This window comes from Acomys minous (genome assembly GCF_964271855.1).
Source record: "Acomys minous genome assembly, chromosome: 14".
NCBI lineage: Eukaryota > Metazoa > Chordata > Mammalia > Rodentia > Muridae > Acomys > Acomys minous.
In genome coordinates this window covers 63,531,678-63,556,534 of record NC_140496.1, presented here as the reverse complement: position 1 = coordinate 63,556,534, position 24,857 = coordinate 63,531,678, and the positions used below count along the sequence as shown (strand labels likewise).

The 24,857-nt window shown below is 38.5% G+C and overlaps 1 protein-coding gene across 5 annotated transcripts in view; it reads left to right on the top strand.

Moving 5' to 3' along the window:
* The window catches only part of CEPT1 (choline/ethanolamine phosphotransferase 1), a 40,500-nt gene that overhangs the window by 829 nt on the left and 14,814 nt on the right, over window positions 1-24,857 (top strand). For 2 of the 5 annotated variants that reach the window (XM_084757214.1, XM_084757216.1), the window contains exons 2-4: window positions 7,174-7,580; window positions 13,543-13,690; window positions 15,221-15,362. In XM_084757214.1, the coding sequence (XP_084613340.1) occupies window positions 7,242-7,580; window positions 13,543-13,690; window positions 15,221-15,362 (629 nt within the window). In that variant the 5' untranslated portion in view covers window positions 7,174-7,241. Of the gene's footprint in view, window positions 1-7,173; window positions 7,581-13,542; window positions 13,691-15,220; window positions 15,363-24,108; window positions 24,194-24,857 lie in introns of all 5 variants that reach the window. The other 3 variants (XM_084757217.1, XM_084757218.1, XM_084757215.1) reach the window with 2 other exon arrangements.

Genomic DNA, 24,857 nt, shown 5'->3' with positions numbered 1-24,857 from the left:
GTTTTTTGCCGTGTTTGCTATTGAATATATAGTTTTGCTAAAACTCACCGGGAAACCTCTATGACGGTAGTAGGCAAATCTGTAGTCGCTTTTAAACAAGTAAAAGGGACTTTATCTTTTAGTGGTCAAAATATTTCCTTCCTTCTTTAGAACTGTCAGGGATGTGTTCAAATAGGTTTGTGTCAAATTGACTGGCTCAGACACAAGGAAACTGTAGAAGACATTTGGAGAATTACCAATTTAAAACTGTTGGCATTCAAAGAATTCCTGAGATCTGAAGCTATAAAAGCAGTTTACTACATAGTCCATGCTGAGAAAAACTGAAGTCCCTGTACAGTTGGTCATTACAACTGTTCCTTGTAACAGCCTCTCAAATTACCACCAATTAACATTTTACTGCATAGCGTTTTCTTTTCTAGGCTCTTTTTGTTGTAGTTGGGTTTTTTGGTTGGTTGGTTGGTTGGTTGGTTGGTTTCGATTTTTTTCCCCCCGAGACAAATTTCCTCCACGTAGCCCTAGCTGCTCTGGCATTTGCTTTGTAGACCAGGCGGGCCTCCAACTCAGGAGGTCCACCTGCCTGTCTCCCAAATACCTGGATCAAAGGCGTGGGCTACTACCACCCGGCCATATTTTGCTCGTCAAACATGCTAGACAGGCTGGTGGTGTTCGCTTTGAGGGCCATACTGTAGTGTTTTTAACAGAACAGAAAAATGAGTACAGTTCCAGGCTTTTGCTTCCCCCCCCCCCCCATTTCCCTTTTTAAGGAAACACAAGTTTTCACTTCAGCAAAATACCAGATCTAGGTTGTGTTTCACAGTACTGTTTGCTTCCCAGTGTATAGAACCCGCGCCCCCAGCCCCAAACTTGTTTTATGTTATGGTTTGTTAATTAATGCAGAGCTTAATCCCATGATCCTGTTAATTGCCTTTCTTTTCTTGCTAATGTTTTTCTTTCTCTTTCCTACTATGGTCCCCTCCCTAATTTTGTCAGTACTTTTTACTTTACTTCAGTATTTTACGTTAGTAGTGGCAGAGGTCAGAAAGCTGTGTACTGTGGATGCTTCTGGAAAGCTTGTAAACACACTGCTGAATCAGTGCAGTTAAAAACCTTGCACCCTTAAACATGGGTGGGGGTGGGGTGGAAGGGAAGTTGTAGAAGTTCATGCAAGTTGGATATTGTATAAGTTTACTTTACGGTCTCCTAAGCAGTTGAGTTTTCTGTTTGTGTTGTTTTAAACTTAGTATTTATCAGGTGTGCCCCTCATCCATAGCAAGAATAAGGTGCCATTAACCTGTGTTCTGCGTGGGAGAGTTGAAAACCCACAGACTGAGTTTAGTAAATATATATATATATCCATGCCTACACAGAAAAATGCTTTGTCAGATAGCATCCCTTGTATGCTTCCAACAAGTTTTATTGGCTGGCAGATAATCTAACTCAGTTGAGGATAAGACCCACTCAACACCACTCACACAGCCTTTTGCTCTTGAGAGCGTAGAATGGTATTATCTTTCTAAGTCTCGAATATCCAAGTGCTGATTAAATACTGGAAGAATCACAGTAAGTGTTGGGTTGTTTGTTTGTTTGTTTGTTTCGTTTTAATGTCGACTATGGTATGAGATTGTGAGGGGAAGAATGTTACAACAGGAATGGTCCCGTGGTTGTGGAACTTAAAAGAGCGTTGTGGAAGATAAAGACAAAATAAAGCTCTACAAACAGAAAAATTTCAAAGTAAGATAAGGGCTACATGAAAGCAGAGCACTAGAGCCAGGTTCTGACAGGAGAGAGAGTGTTTACTGAGTGCGAGTGAAAAGGTTGCCATAGTGTCAATATTGTGACATTTCCACAGGCAGCCTTTTTTTTTTCCTTCAGTTTAAAATTACTTTCATAATTATGAAAACCTGTTCTCAGTTAACAGGCTGTACTCTGAAATTGTAGGTTTTGTTACAAGCTCATTGGTAGTTTTCCATTGAATCCAAGGAAAATCTCAGCGCTTAGCCACATCAGCTGTGAACCTCTGCATTAGATGGTGCCTCAGACTTCATTTTCCTGCCTACCTGATGTGCTTTTGTTGTGTCATTGTGATCTCTTAGGTACTGGAACAAGGGACACTTTACTGTCCCGTTCTTCATTTCTTGGCCTATTCTTTGTCCTGCTCTTAAATGATCTAGTTCCTTCTTTCTCTGAGCTGGGTATAAAACTTCCTTCTTTGGTGACTTCCACCACTGTTTAAAATGTGTACTTCCAACTCTTTTCTGTCTCAACACCTTATTTTCTATATAATGTCTGTCCTACTTTGTAGTGTTACTGCTTGCTTACCAGGTTTCAGTGCCGGCTGCTTATGGGAACTCAGACTATCCTTGTCTGTCTAGTACACTTGGAACTTAGAATTTTTCTCTCATCAACACTACTTTGACTGGTATGTTCCTAGGCTAGCCAGCAAGAACTTTTACTTTACTGTGTTTTTTTTAACTTTTATTTTGTTATGATTTTAGTTTTTAATGTGGTAAGAAAAGGTATTTTTCTGCATACCTTTTTGGACATAGACCTCATTCCACACGAAAAAAATTTCAAGCAGTTGAGATTACTTTTGTTATTATTTGTGATGTCTTCCCAATTTCCATTATCGTGCTCGCTGTCCTTCCTCTCCTAAGCTTCCTTTTGCGCCTGTCTCCTCCTTTTGCATGCATTAGCTTTTTTCATTTGGGGAAATTCAGATACCCAAGTGCGGTTGTTATCTTCCCATTGATAGTAGCCCCTCTTCCATGAGATTGCAGGAGGAAAGGTGGTGGTGGCCTGGAGCAGTGTCAGCAGTCTCTCTGGCTGTTGGTATGAGTTGAAAGTAAAGTAGCCATCGGTGTGTCAGGGGCACTTGGGCCTGAATTTACATTTACAGTGTTGTTACTAGTAGCTGTACAGAGACAGTGTTGCCAAATTGAATTGCTCAAAAACTCATTGCCTTTTTAAAATAAATGACTTCTATAATGGTGAGATCAGACACAATTTGTGAAAAATGTATTTTTTAAATGAACAATAAAAGGTTAAAAGAAATTAGGTCATGAGGGGAAAAACTCAGAAGGAAAGTATCAGTTCGTCTGCCAGTCCTGCCAAATGCTTAAACTTAAAACCATTAGGATCAGTTGCTTGAAGCTATTCAGTGCTAAAACAGGCTAGAATCCTCTGTGTACCGCCTTTGAAAAACAAAGACAGTATGAGAATGAAACACACTGAGCCAACAAAAGAAACAAGAGGAATTCCATAAGAGCTGGCTATCGATTGATATATATATAATAGTACCATCCAGTTTAACTATAGAAAAACTGACTACTATAACCAAACATGATGACAGATGCCTCTAATACTAACACTCAGGAGACTGAGACTGGAGGATTGAAAGTTCCCAGGTCAGCTTGGACGACCTAGCACATTCTAGGTCAGCCTGGGCATGCAGAATGAAATCCTGTCTCAAAATATGAGGGGAGGAAGGAGAGAATAAAGAAAATAAATGTAGTTACTATAAAGGTAGGTGTTTTGGTGACTGTTAGTTTGTCTTTCAATCTAAAGTGATAACATAGCTGTTTGGTTATGTGTTTATTTTTAAACATTATTTAAGCATCGCTGCAGCACAGTGCCTCAGTTGCTTAAATTACATCTGTGTTTATTCCTTGGAGTTTGGATTTTTTTTTAATCAAACATGGGAGATACATGATTGGCAGAGGTTTTAGACATATAAATGACATTAAATTTTGGAACTGGCTGTATATTAGGATATAGAGGAGAGGCCCTGCACTCTGTGTGATGCTAACGATCTGCCCAGTGCAAGGATATTCTTCCAGTCTGTGCCACTACCCACCTTCAACTTGCCCACCTCTCCCCCCTGTCCCTTGTAAGACATATTATTCTTTCTCGTTATAAAGCAGAACCTACTGCTCTCAGAACCAACCTGCCAAGGCAGAATAAACTGGATCCTGTCGAAGAAAGGGGTATGGGGAGGCCAGCTGGTTTCACTGTTAAGATACTTGAGACCCTAGATCACATTATAAATTCCCATGGTGCACTGGTTGTGGGAATGTCACATTGCTTCCCGGATAGTTCTAAACCAGAGATTGCAGTACACCTCTTGGTAGGTCTGCTCTGTTCTACCCAGAGTATCCTGACTTAGTTTTTGTTGTGAGGTTTTGTGTGTGTGTGTGTCATGCTCCTCCTATTCAGTAATTATGGGTTCCTGGTGACATTCTTTATTATATTCCTTTTCTCTTCATATTTAATCCCTTTGAGAACCTTCTGTTTTCTAGTTTGCAGACTTTGGCTTTAAGTGAAATTGCATCTCTCACCTGAACTGCAGTGTTTTGATTTCACTGAGGCATCTCAAACTAAAAGCTGTGTGTATCAACTAGGCAGATACACCAGTGGTCCCAGCTACTTTGGAGGCTGAGGCAAGAAAATATGTATGCAGGTATTCAAGGCCAGCCAACCTAGATAAACAGCAAGATGCTATTTTTTTTAATTGAAAAAAAAAAATCTTTTCATACAATATATTTTCATCACACTTTTTCCCTCCTCCAACTCCTCTTATACCCACCCCACTCACTCATCTCCAGGGCCTGCCTTCCTCTCTTAAAAACAAACAAAAAACTCAAACTCTCACACACATACACAAGAAAAAATAAAAATAAAATAAAACCATGAAATTGGAAACCAGAGTATCCAAGCAAAAGACCATTATGACAAAACATGCCCAAGCAGAGCAAGAGACAAAAAGTCTACCAAAACACTATTTATTTTGAGTTGGCCAATTACCCCTGTGCCTACCCTGAAGGGTAGTTAATACCCCCAGTGAGATCCATCAGAGAATACTACTTTTTCCTTTGCAAGTGGGTATCATGTCTGTGACCATGTCCTTTCAGTGCTGGGTCCCCATGGGGCTTGAATCTGAGCAGCCCCTGTATGTGCTGCCACCGTCACTATGAATTCCTGTGTGCATCAATCCTTTTGTATATTGAGGACATTGTTTTCTTGGAGCCATGAAGGAAATACTGTTCCGTATAGACCCTGAGCCTAGGGGAGAGGCTTGATGAAGACATCCCGTTTAGAACCGAGTGCTCCCGATCTCTCCCTCTGTGCACGCTGCCCAGTTACTCTGCGTTAGTTCCTGTCTAGTACGGGAAGATGCTTCGTGGATGCTGGCAGCGCGGGGCTATGCTGTGCTGCGGATGTACCGTAATGTCGTCAGGAGTTGTCTTATCGCTGGGTTCCTTTAGCACAGTGGTTCTCAGCCTTCCTGGTGTTGCAACCCTTTCGTACAGTTCTTCATGTTGTAGTGACCCCCCCCACCATAAAATCATTTTTATTACTACTTTCTACCTGTAATTTTGCTACTGTTGTGAATCATAATGTAAATTGATATTTGTATTTTCTGGAGGTCTTAGATGACCCCTGTGAAAGAGTCATTCAACCCTGAAAAGGTCATCACTCGCAGGTTAAGAACCACTGCTTTAGCAGAAAAATAGTTTTGTTTTCTCTTGGGGCCATGGCCTAAATAATCTCAGGTTCTTGGCCACCCTAACACTGTCAGCCATAGGTTCCACCTCATATAGTGGACCGTAAATCCAGTCAGAGAGTGCTTGGTACTACTACACTAGTGCCGCTATTTTACTAGCATACTGAGATTTCATTTAAAAAACCAAAACAAACCCCACTTTAGGCTGAGGGTGCACTCTCAGCAAAGAAAGGGTTGCTTATCAAGTAGGAGGCTCTGGATTTAGTACCTAGCACTTCAAAAAGGAAAGTAACGTGTATTGCTCCCCTTCCTGAATTGTCCCAAGTTCCCAGCTCACCCCTCACCCCAAAGGATGACAAGCTAGAAACTTCCCAGCTTCCCCTTTAGTGGTGTGACTCTGGTGGCTGAGGTTTTTCTTCCTTTCACCTCTTATACTGAGTCTCCAAGAACTTTATTCTGATTTTTCCTACAAAATAGATATTATTAGTAGACTTGACTGTCATTTGTACTAACATTTTATCTCCCCACTATAAGCCCTCATCACTTAAAACCATTGAGATCATGTGCTAAATTTTATTCTATTTTGTCCATATGATTAATAAAAGTATATCCTACTAATATTGAAAATACTCCTATAATCATTTTCTTATATGCTTAATTATAATAATTATCTCTAACCTTTTCTAATTCAAGTGCAGCACTTCAAGGACTAAGTACTCAAAGGTCCTTATGGCTGTCACTTAGCCCGGTTTGTATTCTTACTACTTCAGCCTGCTGGTACGTGTATGTATCGTGCTATTGTCATAGCTTTTTGTTTCTATTTACAGTTTACTATAATACCGTCCACATTCCTTTCCACCAATAAGTTTTATCTTTGATTTAGTTTTAATGGAAACCCTATGTTTGACAATCACTTAACCACTGTATGATTTGAACATGTTAATTAGTCTCTCTGTCTTAGGTTTCTTTTTTCCCATAAAAATTAGGATAGTTAGCATACACATTCCACACTTCTAGAGTTGGTATGAGGATGAAATTAAGTAACTTATAAAGTGTTCTTAGCTTTGGGGTATAAGTGCTTGATAACTATTATCTATGATCATTAAATAAAAATGCAGTTTAAGAGGACAGTGTTGTAAGTTGGTGGTAGAGCATGTGCGTAGCATGTACAAGAAGACCCTGGGTCTAATCCTCAGCAACACACACACACACACACACACACACACACACACACACACTCCATTTGAGCTAAGTTATTCATTTAATACTAATTGTCTAGGTTAGCACCTCCTTTTCCGTACATATGTGTTTATGTATGTATCTGTGTATAAAATGATTAGCTTGGGCGGGAGAGATGGCTTAGCCATTAAAGCCTAGGCTCACAACCAAAAGTTAAATCGTTAGATTGTTTCCAACATGTGATCCCATTGTTACCTAGGAAGCAATGTAAGAGGGACTGTGAGCTGCAGAATCAGATAAGCTATAAGTATGGAGGTATAGGACTATTACGGTCCTATAATTTCACTTAAAGGACATTTATATACTTCTTAGTAAGAGCTAGAACTAAAATTAAGTCCCTACATCAGTTTCCTGTTTGATGCTAATTCTGTTAGGCTGATTTTTTTGTGTGTGTTTGTTTAATTTACTGGTACTATATCCCTCTCCACCTCCAGGTAGATAGCCACAGAAGTCCACCAAACAAGATAAATCATTGTCTCCAAGTAGAAGAAAATCAAGATCCATGAGTGGGCATCGATCAACAAGGAAACGATGTGGCGATTCTCACCCGGAGTCCCCTGTGGGCTTCGGGCATATGAGTGCTACAGGGTGTGTGTTAAATAAATTGTTTCAGTTACCAACACCACCACTGTCAAGACACCAATTAAAACGGCTAGAAGAACACAGATACCAAAGTGCTGGACGGTCCCTTCTTGAGCCCTTAATGCAAGGATACTGGGAGTGGCTAGTCGGCAGAGTACCCTCATGGATTGCCCCAAATCTCATCACCATCATTGGACTGTCGATAAATATCTGTACAACTATTTTGTTAATCTTCTACTGCCCTACAGCTACAGAGCAGGTAAGAGTGTTGCCGTAGCAACAGTAACATTTCAGTAGAGACACTGTAATTGGGATTCTTAGGTCAGTTTTATATAAAGACAAAATATCCTCAGGAATATTTGGTAACTGTTTAAATATTTTTAATATCTACCACACTTTAGTGAATTGCATAAGCCCTTCCTACTTTGTATAGTAGTGTTGCTTAGCAGAAACAGGCAGAAAGGGGTATTTGGGATGGCGTGAGTATGAACAAGGCTTTTCAGAAGTGTTCTTTCAGCCAGGTGTGTCAGATCGCTGTGACCCAGCAGGAAGGGGGCTGAGACAGATCAGATCGTGAGCTGGAAGCAAGTGGTGCTTTGCAACAAGCTTAAGGCGAGCCTAACCTGGCCATTTGTCCCACGTTTCTCTTTTTCTCTTTTAACTCCTCTTTTATTGTGCAAACATGGTTCCTGTGGAGTGTGTGGATGTATTTCTTGTTTCTCCTTTTTTTGGAGACAGAACTTCGCTCTAAGGCTTAGACTGGCTTCACACTCCATAACTTCTATCTTGTGCTGAGATTACGAGCATCCCCACCATACCTGGCTTGTTTTCTCAAATAGCTTGCGGTATTTCCAGTCAGGATACTCACAGAGCAAAGACCAACCCCATTGTCTAATGATGTCACATGTGGGCTTCTAATTCCAAAGAATTGTGGTCTAGATTTATGTATCCTTGGGGAAAAAAAGCAAAGGGGTGGCTGATTTTAATGGCAGGATTCTAATAATCCTAAACCAGATCTAGAAAGAGGATGAGGGAGTGAGAGAAGGTTTAAGAGTGACTCAGACATTAATCATTTATTGAACACCAGAATGTACTAGGTAACCATGGCTCTCTGTGACACTTTCTTACAGTTTTCTTAAGTGATTTGGATTTTCTTGAGTACAGAATAGGAAGGCTCAAGCTGGAAATGACTTCAGCACTCTTTCAGTGCTCTGCATGGAGGGGTAATGGCTTTCAGAGCTGCATGGTGGAAATACTTGTTACACTCAGTTCAAGATGCCTTAGACTAAGTCGTATCTGTCTCCCGTGATTGTCAGCACCATACATCGTCTCTAGCCCCTTTGTCTGTTAAGTCTCATCTGTAGTGCTATGAGATTCAGAGTGTTCAGGACAGCTCGCAGACAGTGCTCAGTAAGTAGCAGCCAATGCTTGCTCCACTTGGTCAGAGATTAAGTGTGTAACTTTCTTCCTTATAGCCCCTCCCACTCCTGATTTCTGATATGATAAGACATCTGAGTTCCCATTGTGTTTTTTGTATTTTGTTTATTCATATTTTAAAATTAAAAGTTGCATAGATTTAGCACCCAGAAAAGTTTTAGTTCATTATATCTGATTCTCTTGTGTCTTTTACCAAAAGTGATGATGAAGTCTTGCGTACGTGTTATGAATGTTTTATGTATTTTTATGATAAAACATTTTAATCTTTATCTTTTAATAATTGCCTTATTTTTTTTAGATTATAATATAATTACATCATTTCTCCCATTCTTCCCTTTAAAGCCTCTGCATGTAGATCCCAATCTTTCTATTAGAAATGAAGTTCATTATTTGAATGGATTTAGGGGAATTTGTTTTTGTTAGGATATGGAAACGCCTGGTAGATGAGTAACAAAAGTAAGTTAATCAAATTCTCCAGATAGAAATGGCAACCTCTTTTATAAATGGAGACCAAAATATCCCCTTGATCTGTTTGTTCCTAAAATATTTAAATTTTATCAGCTTAGTAGCTTAGATTTTGTTTGTTTCTTTCGTTGTTGGGTTTGGGTTTTGTTACTTGTTTATTGAAACAGTTTTCTTCTTTTATAACTATGATTATAAGCGTGTGTTAGCATACCTAGTAGGCCTTTGTTTTATTGCTGTTTTTTTGTTTTATATTTCTGGCCTAGAGAGATAGCTCAGTGGTTAAGCCACATTACTCTTGCCGAGTTAGGCTCTTGGCACTCAAATCTGGTGGCTTGTAACTATCTGTAACTCCAGCTCCAAAGGATCGCACATTGTCTTCTGGCCTCCATGGGCACCTGCACTAACATAGACACACATACATATATGTAATTTAAAATGAGAAAGATATCTTTTAAAAAACAACTTAGCATTTTTGTTTTTTCGAGACAGCGCCTCACTTTGTTTCGGGCTAAACCCACTGTGTAGACCAGGTTGGCTTTGAGCACTGTCGGTCCCCAGGCCCATGCCTTCCAAGTGCTGGGATGGGGCTGCAGAGGCACACCACCACGCCTGTGTCAGCGTAGGGCTTAGTACCATAAGCTAATGTTCATTTACTCTTGCAGCTTTCTGTGTGTTCAGAGTTACCCTTGCCGCATAAGATAGATACAGGAAGTTAGTATTACTGTTTCATACATGTGAAATTTAAGTGGTCTGTCCTGTTACTACTAAGTTTTATTGAGTTTCCAGCGCTGCTATAGGAGCAGGAAGAGGAGGAGGAATAAACCAGACATCTGACTTGGAGAGTATGGTGATGGTTGTAACTCTAGCTTGTGAGAGGCTAAAGTGAGAAGGTGTCCATTTCCAGCCCAACCAAGACTGTGGAGCGAGAACATTTTAAAACTACAATAGCAAATGTATTAATTTAAATACAGGGATTTTTTTTTTTGAGTTGGGTTGGGTTGGGTTTTGTTGTTGTTGTTCATTTGTTTGTTTTTTATCATAAAATCATAAATGATTTTAGTTTACTCATTTGTTTTTGTTGATAAGTTTTGTGTTTTTGATTTAATTCAATAGAATACCTTGTTCAACTTTTAATATAGAAAAATGAAAAGGAAATTAAAATAGCACGTCCACAGCATCTCTGCGTAGTTAATTTCTACTGATATTCAAAAGATAAAAGTATTATACAAAGAAATTCAAAGAAAAAATATATAAAAAAGTAAAAATCTTCCTCTTTATCTAATATATTAGTTACTTTTCCTAATGCTTGACAGAGTATCTGACAAAAGCAACTGGAGGATTTACTTGGCTCAGGGTTTGAGGGAAATGTGGAAAGTGGCAGGAAGGGCAGAGGTGGCAGGAACATGAGGCAGCTGGTCACATTGTCTGCAGTCAGGAAACAGAGAAGGATGAACACTATTGCTCAGCCACCTGCCTCCATTTTCCGTCCTCAGTCTGGGACCCCAGTGCATGGGATGGTACCACCCACTTCCTGGGTGGATCTGGTCTTCCCTCCTTGGCTAACCTTTTTGGAAACAGCCTCACAGATAGATACACCCAGGGATGTGTTTCCAGGGTTATTCCATCACTACCTTTCCTTACATTTCTACAAGACTTTGCAACTTGACTAGCTTCCCTACCTGAGTTAATGATACTGTACTAGGATCCTTTCTTTTTAATTAAGCTAAGACCACATATGAACTAGGAGGCTTTCATATTAAATAAAAAACAGAAAACAAAACATGAGAGATGAAAAATAATGGAAAAAAGGAGAAAGTGATTATTAGGTATTTTTACAGAAAGAAAGGAAATGATAAACCAGGAAGACTTTAGTCTCTCTTTTTTGTGCGTATAATTATTATTTTGCTGCTTCTTGGCATTGTGTGCACACTAATAGTTGAGGTCATCTCTGTTCATAGTAACACTCTAGCTCATTTAAAATCCTAAGTAGGCCCCAAGAAGGACCTGCGTTTTTAGTGCTCCAAAGCAGAGCTATGCAGTAGCAGTTCAGTGGTGGTGGAATATTTTCTATGTTGCTATGATGATAGTAAGCCACTTGACTATTGAGCATTTGAAAGTATAACTAAAGAACTGAATATTTTATCTGATTATACTTTACTAAAACCAAAATATTTACACGTGGCAATGACTACCATATTGGGACAATAGGTCCTAGAGGATGCTGAGTCCTTCAGGAAGAAAGAATAACAGATCTGAGTTCGAAAGGGAGGAGGCTCTTTGGTACAAAGGCTATTTCAGTGTGCTTGCATGCACATCATGCCTGTATAGCCATGCATTGCCTTCAGGATATGTAGGTCTGGCTCCAGAGAGGTAGGTACTCTGTGGTGCTTTTCATAGCTTCTGTGTTACAAAAGTGTGGAACACTGAGAAAATGTTTAAGAGAAGATCATTATCCCTTTAAAAACTAAGGTATAAGTAAATCTCTAACCGAGAAAATCCCTTTCCAGTATAAAATATACTGAATATTCAATTCTTCAGTATTAGTACCGTGTAACTTGACAACTAAAATACTGTGATAATACTTTCATTATGGGCGATAAAGGAAAATACACATTTAAATCAATATTAATAATTCATTTTCTAAGAAAAGACAAAGTATTCTTTAATAATATAACTATAAATATCTGAAAAATAATGTTTAAGGCTTCTGCACACCAGCACTGCATTGCCCTAGGGTCTTTCTATGAATCTTTATTAAAAAGCATGTTAAAAACAAGTTGATTAGCTGGACGTGGTGGCACACACCTTTAATCCCAGCACTCAAGGAAGCAGAGGCAGGTAAATCGCTATAAGTTTAAAGCCAGCCTAGTCTACAAAGTGAGTCTAGGACAGCCAAGGCTACACAGAGAAACCCCGTCTCAAAATATAAACAAACAAACAGAAGCAAAAAGCAAAAAAAAAAAAATTTGCTTGAGAAAGTAAATGGGAAAAACATTTGTATTGTCAGCCATCCTAAAACATTCAGCATGTGCATTTGCCACACTGGGAGCCAGAAGCCCTGCTATGAAGCCGTGAGAAATGTGTTGAATGCTATTGGATCTAGTATTTCCCTAATGAAATAAAGGGAAACTCTACTAATTCTTTTGTGGGGTTGATTACGTGATTAGGCAGCTTTTCCAGGTATGGTGACACTCTCCTGTAATCCAGGTGTAAGGAGGGAGGCAGAGCCAGGAGAACCAGAAATGCTAGGCGCTCCTCAGCTACCCAGCAGCCTGGACTATGTCGGGAAAGTTTGAGTCAGGCGTGGTACTACAGGCCTGTAATCCCAGAACTTGGGAAGCAAAGTCAGAAGGAATTCAGGGCCATGCTTGGTTTCATAGAGAATTTGGGGATAGACCAGGCCACATGATTAAAAACCACAAAAATGGAAACATAGCCTCAAGAAGCCCAGGCTGGCCTTGAACTAGGTACATAGCCATGGTTGACCTTGAATGTCTGATCCCCCGTTTTCACCTCCCAAATGCTAGAATTATAATTAGGTTACCATGCAGGCCTACTATATTGATTGAATATTCGGAGAAATTTAGAGAAGGCACCATAATCCCTCATGAGAGTTCTGAAAAATTCCTCCAGAGCACAGTTGTTCTCTATGAATCGTAAAGGATTGATTCTACTACTTCCACACGGAAAGGAGATGCCTAACTACTGTCACCAAAATAGTTTGTGTGTATATAGCGCATGCACCCTTCCGTGTTATGTAAAAAAAAAAAAAAAAAAAAAAAATTCTGGATTACTCATAATACCCAATGCAGTATACATGCTTTTAAGTAGCTATGTGTGTTGTTATTTAAGAAAATAAGAAAAGTGTCTGTGCATATTTAGCACAGATGCAGATGTTTATACTTTAGAAATTTGGCTGATGAATCAATCCCTGATTACGGAACCTAGGGCCTTTAGTTTAACAGAGACCTTGCACACCTTAAAAACAGGGCCAGTTACTTGAGCCCTCAATAAGTTCTTTATTATTTGGCGTTTCTGTCATCTTCTATACAGCTTTCAACCAGGAGAACTTTTCTAGAGAATGAAGAGAAAATTGGGCTGGTGAGATGGGCTCAACAGGTAAAAGCAGTTGACCCGAGTTCAATTCCTGGGCTCCCAACTCCCATGGTCGAAGGAGAGAACCTCTGACCCTCACGGGTTGGGGGTGTGCACACACACCATTGAAACAAAGATTAAATTTCTGTTAGAGAAATCTATTAGCCAAACCTAATAATGGAAAACACTCTTAAGTGTTGTGGGGTTTCTGTTTTACTTCACAGGCACCTCTCTGGGCATACGTGGCTTGCGCGTGTGGCCTTTTCATTTACCAGTCTTTGGATGCCATAGATGGGAAACAGGCAAGAAGAACCAACAGTAGTTCTCCCTTGGGAGAGCTTTTTGATCATGGCTGTGACTCGCTATCAACAGGTACTGTTGGTTTTTAGTGCCGATAATTATTAACTGTTAGAAATAATGTGATAAGCAGTGTTGGGATAAATAAATTTAGTTCTCAACCAGATGGTTTTTATATTAAATTTTAGTGCTTTTTGAAAGTTGTTCTGTTTAATGCTTGTTCATTGTTGGCATTATTGGGAAATTTAGAGCCTAAACTTGCTTTTTGTTTCTGTTTTTACCCCTAAGTATTGATTTTGGCTGGTTTTTGTTTGGTTGGTTGGCTGGTTAGTTGGCTGGCTTTGGGTTTTGGTTTTCCAGTGCTTGGGGTTCAAACCTAAGGCCTTGTGATTGCTAGGCTAGGCAAGTCCTCTACTGCTGCTTCCACCTCTAGCCCAGGGCCTCTTCTTTTAAAACTATAATTGTCATTATCACAAATCTCGTAGTTTTAGATGGAAGTACAGTCGGGGGTGACTGGTAGCCATGACCTTGTATTTAAATGAATCCTAAATGCGGATGGTCAGGAATGCATTATACACTTGACTTACAAGTCAGCTGTAAGGGTTTGGATGACGACTGATGTGATCAAGTCTGGACATGTAACATACAGCGTAAGTATTACAGCTAGTCATACTGTCTTGTATGCTGATAATTTACTAAGAGTAGATTTGAGGTGTTCCACCACAAAGGTGATGCCTAGGTTCATTTTCTTACTTCTAGTGACTATTACACGTATCGAAGCACCCTGTCGTACAGTTTGTTTTTAAAGGATGGAAGAAAAAGTGCAGGCAGTGGTTTACGTTAGCATAGTTGAATTGTAAGGCTTTACAACACAATCTTGAGCAGTTAAAGTCTGTTCTTAATGTTATCCTGTGTTGTAAAGCCTTATAAGCAAATATAAAAGTCTCAGTTATTTGTGTGATAGCCAACTTAAGAAATAAACTAAGAGAAACAAACACAGATATATAAAAATTACCCTAACATCTCAGTCTCTGTGAGCGCCCATGGACCCAGCTTAATTTACTTTGTAAGTCTTCTTGTGGTGTCCTTGACCCCTCTGGCTCCCTCAGTCCTAACTCTTCCATACTATTCCCTGAGCTCTGCCTATTGTTTGGCTGTGGGTCTCTGCATCTGTTTTCCAGTGTAGCTAAGACTAGCTTTGAACTCTATCCCCCTGCCTCAGCTTCCTGAGTGCTTAGATGGGCATGTGCTTGGTAACAAGCACCTGAAACACTTACTACTATTTATTTACTACAATTATATCATTTAGTACAACTATTCCTCAGAAAAGAGAATTTTCAAAAATAAACTAAAATGTTTAGGTTGCTTTGAAAAACTTGCTTCAGCTGAGTGATATATGTATGTATGTATGTATGTATGTATGTATGTATGTATGTATGTATATGTGTGTATATATATGTATATATGACATTGAAATTATGATGTAAAAGATACATAAATATCACATAATTGGAATGGATTATTTTTATCTCATTGAAGATGGTTTTTTAGCTCAATTGATGTTATAGATGCCATTCAATTTCAGTTGTCATTTTTCTTCTACAGTTTTTGTGGTTCTTGGAACTTGTATAGCTGTGCAACTTGGGACAAATCCTGACTGGATGTTTTTTTGTTGTTTTGCTGGGACATTCATGTTCTATTGTGCACACTGGCAAACATATGTTTCTGGAACTTTGCGATTTGGAATGTAAGTAATACTTAATGATGATTTTCTTGTTGGTCTCTTTCAAATATGCAGTGTTGCTTAGATACTAAGTACCAAAAATTGATCACCACTAAATTGACTTAATTTTATAAGTAAACTATTTTCTCTTTTTCATATGTCACTGTGTAAGGGAAGGAAGTGCCAGAATCATGCAGTGAGCATTTTAAAAGGAGAAGGCGAAGCAGTAGGTCCTTGCTCACCCTCACTGGACTTTCCAAACTCACTCTTTTATCCTACTGTTTTTGTTTTTTTGTTTTTTGTTTTTTTACCTCAGTTCCATGTTTGATCTTCACATACGAATTTATTTTCAAGAGTTTCTGAGCTGGAGTGCTGGCTCAGTGGTTAAGAGCGTGTTCTGCTCTTGTAGAGGACCTGAGTTCAGCTCTTAGCACCAATGTCAGATAACCCATGATCATCTGTAACTCTGGTGCCATCCGATCTGACACCCTCTTCTGGCATTAAAAATAATGGGTTTGGTTTGGTTTGTTTGTTTGTTTGTTTTTTTGGTTTTTTTTTTTTGTTTTTTTAAGAAAAGGAGGGGTTTTTTTTTTTTAAAGCAAGGAACAGGCTACTTCTTTAAATACCATAATTTAATTAGGTTTTAGTATATTTTATACTGTTTTACTTACAAATCTACAAAACAGTAATCTTTTTTTTTTAAAGATTTATTTATTATGTATAGTGTTTCACCTGCATGTACACGTGCATGCCAGAAGAGGGCACCAGATCTCATTATGGATGGTTGTGAGCCACCATGTGTTTGCTGGGAAATCAACTCAGGACCTTTGAAGAAACAGGCAGTACTCTTAACCTCTGAGCCATCTCTCCAGCCCCAAACCAGTGATTAATAATTCGTTTGACAGCACACTATTTAGGTTGTTTGTTTGCTTGCTTAGTTGTTTTTTTTTCTGCCAACAAAATGTCTGAGTTTAAAAATGACATGCATACGAACATTTTTTATCTGAATGGAGAGTTCCTACCTGTTGAGCAGTACTTTTCCATAATGATTAAGGAGTGAACTAGTCTTGGAATGTGATTGGGATGGCATTCACCATGTAAGTTTTGTTGTTTGTTGTGTTTTATTTTTTGTTTGTTTTGTTAGATTTGTTTTTAATGTGTGGATATTTTGCCTGCATTCAATGCCTGTAGAAGGGATATCTTAGAAGGGGACATTTAGGTCCTTTGGAATTGTAGTTAGAGACAGTTGTGAGACACCCTGTGGGTGCTGGGCATCACTGCCAGGTACTCTGGAAGAGTAGTCAGTGCTTTTAACCAACTGAGTCATCTCTCCAGCCTCTACCACCTGGTTTTTAATTAATTATTATAGATCCTATGTCTTCTTTCTTTTTGGTTTTAGATAAATATAAATTTTTTGATAAAAGTCTGTATTCAACAAATGTTAAAATAAAACTGATGACTATAATACATTTTACCCTAATCCCTGAATCTCTAATGGTGTTGCTTGCTTGCTTGTTTACTTACTTAGATGCAAAGTAAGAGTTGTTTTAGTAGACCTCAAAAACACCAGGCTACTTAGAAATTCAGTTGCTCACCACAAACTCAGTTCATATGATTTTTGCTAAATTCTTAACTTAGGGACCGTTGAGATGACTAAACAAGTAAAGGCACAAACAAAATAAGCAAATTCTTTTAAATAGGACTTAATAAAATAAATGGTTACTAATATTTTTGGTGCTGATTCTTTTAGAAGACGTCTGAGTAATTTCAAAACAAATAGATTTCGAGCATAGGTTTAAGGTCCATCTGGAGGTGGCATGAATAGGCATGTGAAAGTTGTGTTCATATATTCATCAACTATTTATGACATGATCCATGCTCCAAAAATGTTAAAGAGTTCTAATTTAAAGAAAGCAGTAATTGGATGTGTATAGTTGTGTTGTTTTCAGTACTGTTTCCATAGTCGTTTTCTGCTTTAGGTAAAACCATAAAATGTTGTTAAAAATTCTAAGATCATTTGATTCTTCTAATTCACTTGTAAGTTTTAGTGATATTCCAGTTTTTCAGAAATGCCATGACCTTTATATTTAGATTTCACATTGCTCATGTTTCATTGCTTACTGTCTCAGGGTTTCCAGTGTTGTTTGGACCTTTAGACTTAGGGGGAGGGGTGTTTTGGATACTGAATCTCAGTTAGATTTAACTTTAACCTTATTTACAAACCAGTCTCTTTTGTTTTCTCTTTCCTTTTCACGTTATATAAAACCAGCTATGTGGTCTGGGAACTGAGGAGAGAGAATTAGGCTTGAAACTAGTTTTTTCTTTTTTAAAAAAGAAATAGTAGTCTGAGGAACAGTTTGATATCACAGCTTATATCTTGAAGTCTTAGAATTTCCTGTGATAAAGTCTGTATTTGGAAGCCTTTATGTAGCCCATGTGGTTAGATCATAGGATGACTGGAAGGGTGTAGCACAGATAAGACTGGCAGACTCAGAAAATCTTGTTTGCCTTTTCTGCGTTACCGAGAAATGTGGCTTTTATCCTGATGTGCAGGGACATTTTGTAAGACCTAAAGCTGGGAAACAACAAAAATGCCCTTAGAAAGACCTGCTGGCAGTATGACAGAGAGTGAACTAGGGTTGACTGTGACACAAGCAAAGAGACCCCTTAGTAAGAGTCAGCATAATTACCCCGGGGTGTTGTAAGCCCCACACTAACACAGTGCAGCGGTATTGTCGGGAAAAGGGTGGGTTGGAGAAAGACATTACGTCAGATGTAGACACTGTAGGATATGGTCTCAGCTGCAGGGAAGGAATAAAAGGGCAGATGCTACAGTAACTTCCCCACGTCTTCCCTTCCTTGAGAGGTTGTATGGAAAGTAGAGAAAGATGTGTCAGGAAAAGAAACTATGTAAGTGGCAACCTCTATCCAGAAAATGTCTGTAAGGGATGTTGTTCATATAAATAGAGTATAAGAGGCAGAGAATGTAGGGTAGGGGCTGGGAAAGAAGGCTGTGAAAATATTTGAACAACCAAAGTGGGAGGGTTCTTGTTGGGATGAAAAGCCAGGAGAATGATGAATTTCAAGAAAGAATGATGCTTAGAGTTGTCAGGACTCAAGATGAAGACAGGAAAGTATATGCTGAATTTGGCCACGTGAAGGATCTGTAGTGGCTTCTGTGCCATGGTGGAGCAGGTGTTAGATTGCAGCGAGGTAAGTAGGTAACTTCTACTTACACTCTCCATCAAGTCATTCATAACTTATATAGAAGAGAGGAAAATGACACAAAAAAGTTAAGCATGCACTAGAAAGTAGATTGAAGTTACTGAGACACAGAAAATGAGAGTGACTTTTGGAGCAGGATAGGCTGAGGTGTACGACTGCCAAGTACTCAGGGTAGGCATACAACTGAGTGGTAGAACGGTTGCCTCGAATATACCTGAAGCCCCAGGTTCAATCCCTAATACTGCCAGTAATTAATGTAGTAAAATACCTGGTAGTATTGAGGCCAACATACAACCTAAAATATAAATCAAATGGCATAAGGGAAAGTGTACAACTACAGTGAAGTATACTGAAGTGCCTTTTTATAGCAAAAATGAGCTACAACATTCATGGGAAAATGCCGTTAATACTTTTACGCATAGGAGCTACTCCTCAGCAAACCAGTACACTAGAGGACAGAGATTACATGAATAAAGCCCCCAGTTCATGTATTTTTCTCACGAACATTCACAGTAAGTATAGGTTAGATTAAATCCAGCCAATTTTGTATACATGAAAAAGAATAAAGTTTTCTTTTTGCTTATCAGAGAACAAGATGAATTTCCAACTGTGATTTTAGTAAAGAAAATTGTAGATTATGGCTTGTTTTTTTACTTTTTCATAAGGAAAATGAAAGCAGCCTCAACATGAGAATATTGTTTTTGAACACTTTTCTTTTATGTGTGTTGTATTATTGTCATTTATACATGAGTGAAAGGGATCGTGAACATTTCCCTTTTGCATGTAATAAATTCAGACGTGCTCTCAGTAACTTACAAAATAGAATGTTTGCCAAATGAGACGTTTGGGGAGGTGGATATGATGGTTCATAGCAGAAAACAGCAGTGACTGTGACATCTAGGCAGCCCTGCTCTCACAGTTCTGTTAGACTGGTGCTGTTTACGTGCCGTCTTTCCGTCTTGGGTTAGCCCTTTACGTTTTTACTGGCCTTGACAGGGAGGATTGGGGAGAGAGATAAAGTCAGAACGCAATAGGAGAAGAGCTGGGCGGCTGAAAGAACAAATGTGTTGTGAGTTGACATAGACGCACAGAAACAGTCCCTGCAAATGTCATGGGGTTAGGTGGTGCCAGACGCTACGGAAGTGTTGAAAGTGAATAGGATTCTTTCTGTGTCCTGAGACAAAGGAGCATTGTGTGCTGTGGAATATATTGTATTCCTCTCTCCTCTTTAGCACAGTGTTGCTTTTAAAACAAGTAGTGTGATTTGAAGCTCATTTGTAATCAATCATCTTTAAAAGGCTATGGTTTAGATTACATGCGAGTTCTTATTTTTGCTCTTAAGCCTTAAACCCTCCTTATCTAGGTATTTTTAGATAGATACCCAACAGATGTATGTGTAGAATTACATTTATTTATTTATTTACTTATTTATTTATTAAGATAATTCTTACTATGCAGCACTGCCTATACTGGCTGGCCTGGACCTCACTGTAAGACCAGGCTGGACTCAACATCACAGAGATCCATCCGCCTGTCCTCCCTGAGTGCTGGGATTAAAGGTGTGAGCTACTGTGCCCAGCAAAATCATTTTTTAATGAAATATGTTTATAAGTCATTTACGCTATCTTAACCTTTTAGTAGAAACTATATGCAAAACATTGGCCTTTAAAAGAATCTCCCATACTGTAAAGGTAGAAAGAACTCGCTGGGGTTTTTCCTTTGTTGTTTGAAGCTAGGGTCTCACTCTACGCTGGGCTGTCCTAGAGCTGGAACTATAGGAGAGCAACACCACAGTTGGCAGAACATTTGCTAAATAATTATTTGGGGACAAAGAAATAAACAAAAAATTCAAATTGGGCTGGAGAGGTGGCTCAGATGTTAAGAGCTCCGACTGCTATTCCAGAGGTCCTGAGTTCAATTCCCAGCAACCACATGGTGGCTCACAAACATTTGTAATGTATCTGCTCCCCTCTTCTGGATTTCAACTGTACATGCAGGCACAACACTGTATATATAATAATAAATAAATAAAAATCTTATTTTAAAAACATAGGTAATGTAAATCCCAACTATTGAAAAAATTCAAATTAAGAGGCGAGGTTCTAAGTTGAAATCAAGCTGTGTCTTCATTTTCTTCTGTTGGCATGATAAGGCGATACCAAAGCAAAGGGCTTATTTTATCTTGTAACTTAGTCCATCATGAAGGCAAGGCCAGGCAGGAGCCTGGAGGCAGGCTGTGACACACAGGAAGTGGGGGCCTGTGCTCACTGACGTGCTCTTCCTGGCTTGTTAAGCCTGTTTTCTTGCACAATTCAGGACTACCTCACCAGGGGTAGTATTGTTCCCTACGGACTGGGTCCTCCTCATACATCAGTCATAATCATCAATCAAGAAACGCTGCAAAGACTTGTCTAGACTGCTGTATCCGATGGAGACGTTTTCTCAATTGAGGTTCCCTCTTCTCACTAACATGTCAAGTTGACAAAAAGCTAACCAACACAGGCCAGCCCGTTTTGATTTGAGCACTCCAGAGGTTTTTGTTTGTGTGTGTTTGCTTGCTTGCTTGTGTGGGTGCTGGGGATTGAACTCAGAGCCTTCTTATGCTAGGTGAGTGCTCTTCTACTGAGCTACATCACATAAAACTGATGCGAGTTTTATATTAGGTGATCTCTGAGACTTGGACTAATATATAATTTTTATGACATTATTTCTAGTATACTCATAATTAGGTGGAATTTTGGGTTCTACAATACTTTTATTGCATTTTCAGTCTGTACTGCTAGGCTTTTACATTTATTTTAACTACAAATGCTAACCATAAAAGATTTATTTCTATTAAACAGATTTTTACCTTTTCCCCCATAGTTAAATGAAAAGGTTAAACTATGTATTCTACATGTAATCTGACAAATTTAGTTTATTTTCTTAGTTCAAGTAGCAATTTCAAAAATAATTTATTGAGGACATAATAAAAGACTGATGTTGACACTGGTGGCTAAATGGTAATATACTTACCACCTCTGTGCGAGACCCTAGGTTCGATATCTAGCACTACTAAAGAAATAAAATTAAAAAATATATCTTTTAAAAGATTTTTAAAAAAATAATATTATATGTATCTGTAAGTGCCTGCCTGTATGTGTGTGTGTGTACACCACTTTCATGCAGTGTAGTGTACAGAGACCAGAAGATTGTGTTAGATTCTCTGGAACTGGACTTATAAAGGATTGTGAGCTGCCTTGTGGATACTGGAAACCAGACTCGGTCTTCTGCAAGAACAGTCAGTGTGCTGAGCGTGGTGGTGCATGCCTTTAATCCCAGCGCTCCGGAGGCAGAAGCAGGCAGATCTCTGAGTTGGAGGCCACTCTGGTCTACAAAGTGGATCCGGGACAGCCTGTCTCAAAAACAAACAAACAAACAAAAAGGACAGCCAGTGCTTATAACCACTGAGCCATCTCCCATCTTTCCAATGCTATATCTACTCTCTTACTGTTAATATCCAGTGTATTTCCTGTTGAAGAATCAGAAGCTGTACATGGAATGTCTGTTACATTCTCTCTGTATATGCTTAAGATTATGTTAAAGTTACTAATGCTAGAGATGTTTTCATTCCTGTGCAGTTATGTGTGGATGATGATTTGTTTATGACAGCGTCTCACTGCAGTCTTAGGCTATTCTTAAAGTCACTGCTCTGCTTCAGCCTTCAAGTGGGGGGTTACAGGCACACACCACCACACAAAGCTCATTCACTGGGAGCCTGGTGTTACAAATGCTTTTCTAAGACAGAGATCTGTATTAGTGTAAAAATGAGGTTAAACTTGAGTTCCTTGATCCTCCTGTAAAATTAGGAACATATTTCTGTCATCAGCGTTCATAGTTCTCCCTTAGATTAATCTTACTTTCTGTTTAAAGCTATTCTATACAACTCTTTGATTATTTATATTTCAAAACTTTTTGTAACTGAACTGGATATTACTTTAAAGTAGCTAATTTACTGTAGTTGAGAATGCTGATGTTGATGTGGAATTGGGGAGAAAAGGGAAGAAAAGGAAGATTCTAGAGTTAGAGATTATCAGGCAATAGAACAAGATGGCAAATTTGACTTGGTGTTTGAGACAGTAGCCTCAAGCTGTGTAGCCGAAGCTGGCCTTGAACTGCTAGCTCTCCACCTGTACCTGCCCGGCACGGCCCATAGCCAGCTTGCCTATTTGATTTTTTTTTTTCTCCATCTAGGATAAAAGAGAAAAACCATCTTCGTTATATTATTCTTTCTCACTTCTTATTTCTACATGTACCTACCTAACTTTTTTCTTTTTTCTTTTTTTTTGTTTTGTTGTTGTTGTTGTTGTTGTTGTTGTTGTTGTTGTTTGAGATTGAAGAGGTAGGAAAATTAGTACAAGACTGTGATTTTTAAAAATGTTCATTGCAGTCAGTAGGAAAAAAAAAGATTATCTTCTGGTCTTAGAAGGAAAAGACATGTTTTAAAAATTGGATGCCTGTGGAGTGGGATGTAGTTCATTTGGGCATGCAAGGCCTGCCCTGGTTCCATCTTCAGGCTTATGAACAGTCCTGATAGGACATGGCTGTAATCTTAGCACTGTAAAGGTGGGGGCTCCATCTTCAGACTTAGAAACAGGCCTGATGCTAGGACGTGGCTGTAATCCTAGCACTGTAAAGGTGGGGGTTGGAAGAATAGACGTTTACAGTCTTCCTTGGGTAAATAGAGATTTTGAGACCACCTGGGCTAGGGACCCTGATTTTTTTTTCTCTCTCTTTTTCTTTTTTCTTTTTCTTTTTTAAAGTGTTTGTCATGGTGCCACGGGCATAGAATTATAACACTGGGTAAGCAGAGGTAGGTGGATCAAAGCCCGTCTGGGTTGCATAGAACTGTTCAAGCAGCTCTAAGTTGTATAGATCCTAACTCCAAAATAAAGAAATAAATTCTAGGCAAAGGGACTCTGTGGTAACTGCACAACATCCTTGTTCCGACCCCCAAAATTGGGGGTAATAAATGATTCTGGGGAAATATGAGTAACTTGCTTATCATAAACTGTTATTTAAATCTTTATATCTTATCAAATAATGTATGAGGTTCAAATCAAATGCCTTTTTTTAGGTATGTATATCAAGTTAGAAATAAAAATGAAACTTGCAGAATAGTTAGGAGTTGAAATGTAACTATCCACAAAAAGGTCTGCATGGTTTTCATTACAGGAGGGACCTGTGATATATAATGGAATTATGTGGCAAGTAACATTTGCCGCTCTTCAGTAACTGACTAGATTTTTAGTACTAATATTTCTAAGTGCCTACTTAAAAGTCATTTTTAGTGTGCTACATAAACTACTAATATAATTTGAATAAGAAATATTTGTATATGCACAGGAATAATATAATATTACACAAATCGCGTCGTTTGGTTTGAGTGTCTTTATATAAAGGGAATGCCTCCTTTGAAGCCTAGTTTTTGCTACCTGTTTTAATAGGCTCATTAGAAAAATATCTGAATAAAGTTATTTTGAAATGTTTGTTTCCTTATGCATAGATTCGATGTTACAGAGTCCCAGATCATAATTATATTATGCCAGCTTCTCTCAGGAACCGTGGGGCCTTGGTTCTGGAACTTCACGGTAACTGCTAGAATATTCATGCAGTCTAATGAACAATGGCGTGAATTCAATAAAGACAGCACCTTTGTCATGCACAGAATAATTGAAGAAATGAAAACTCAAGTGTTTCTGGTGGTATTTTACAAATAAATGTTATTAGAAAATAAGTGATTTTAAAATATAATAGGGCAATAAAAATCTACCATATTGTATATACATACATACATACATATGTATGTATATATAAAAGCAAAACTTTTTAAAAAGTCGTCTCTCTGGTTTGATGTGGATGACAATTTTGTCTCCCATTTACCTGTAGTACTTAACATTGTTTGAAACCTGTGTGATGTTTTTTAAAACAAATACCTTTCCACCATTTTATCTTTTATCATATTTATCTTTTTCTTCCATGTATATGGAAGAAACATATATGTATTGATCTATTGTTTATAAATACATATATTGCTGTTTGGAAACAAAGCAAGCAGAGTTTTGTTTTTCACATAATTGAGTGAACTCCGTATTCATCTAGGAAGCGTTCTGCTTACTTTCTTAACTTCTTTAGCATGTCCTTTAACTATTCTAGTTCTGCCTGGACTAATAATAATGTTAGTGTAAGCAAAACAAAACAAAAATAACTCCACAAACTGAAGCTAGAAGCTAGTCTCATGTAGTCTCTTTTCTC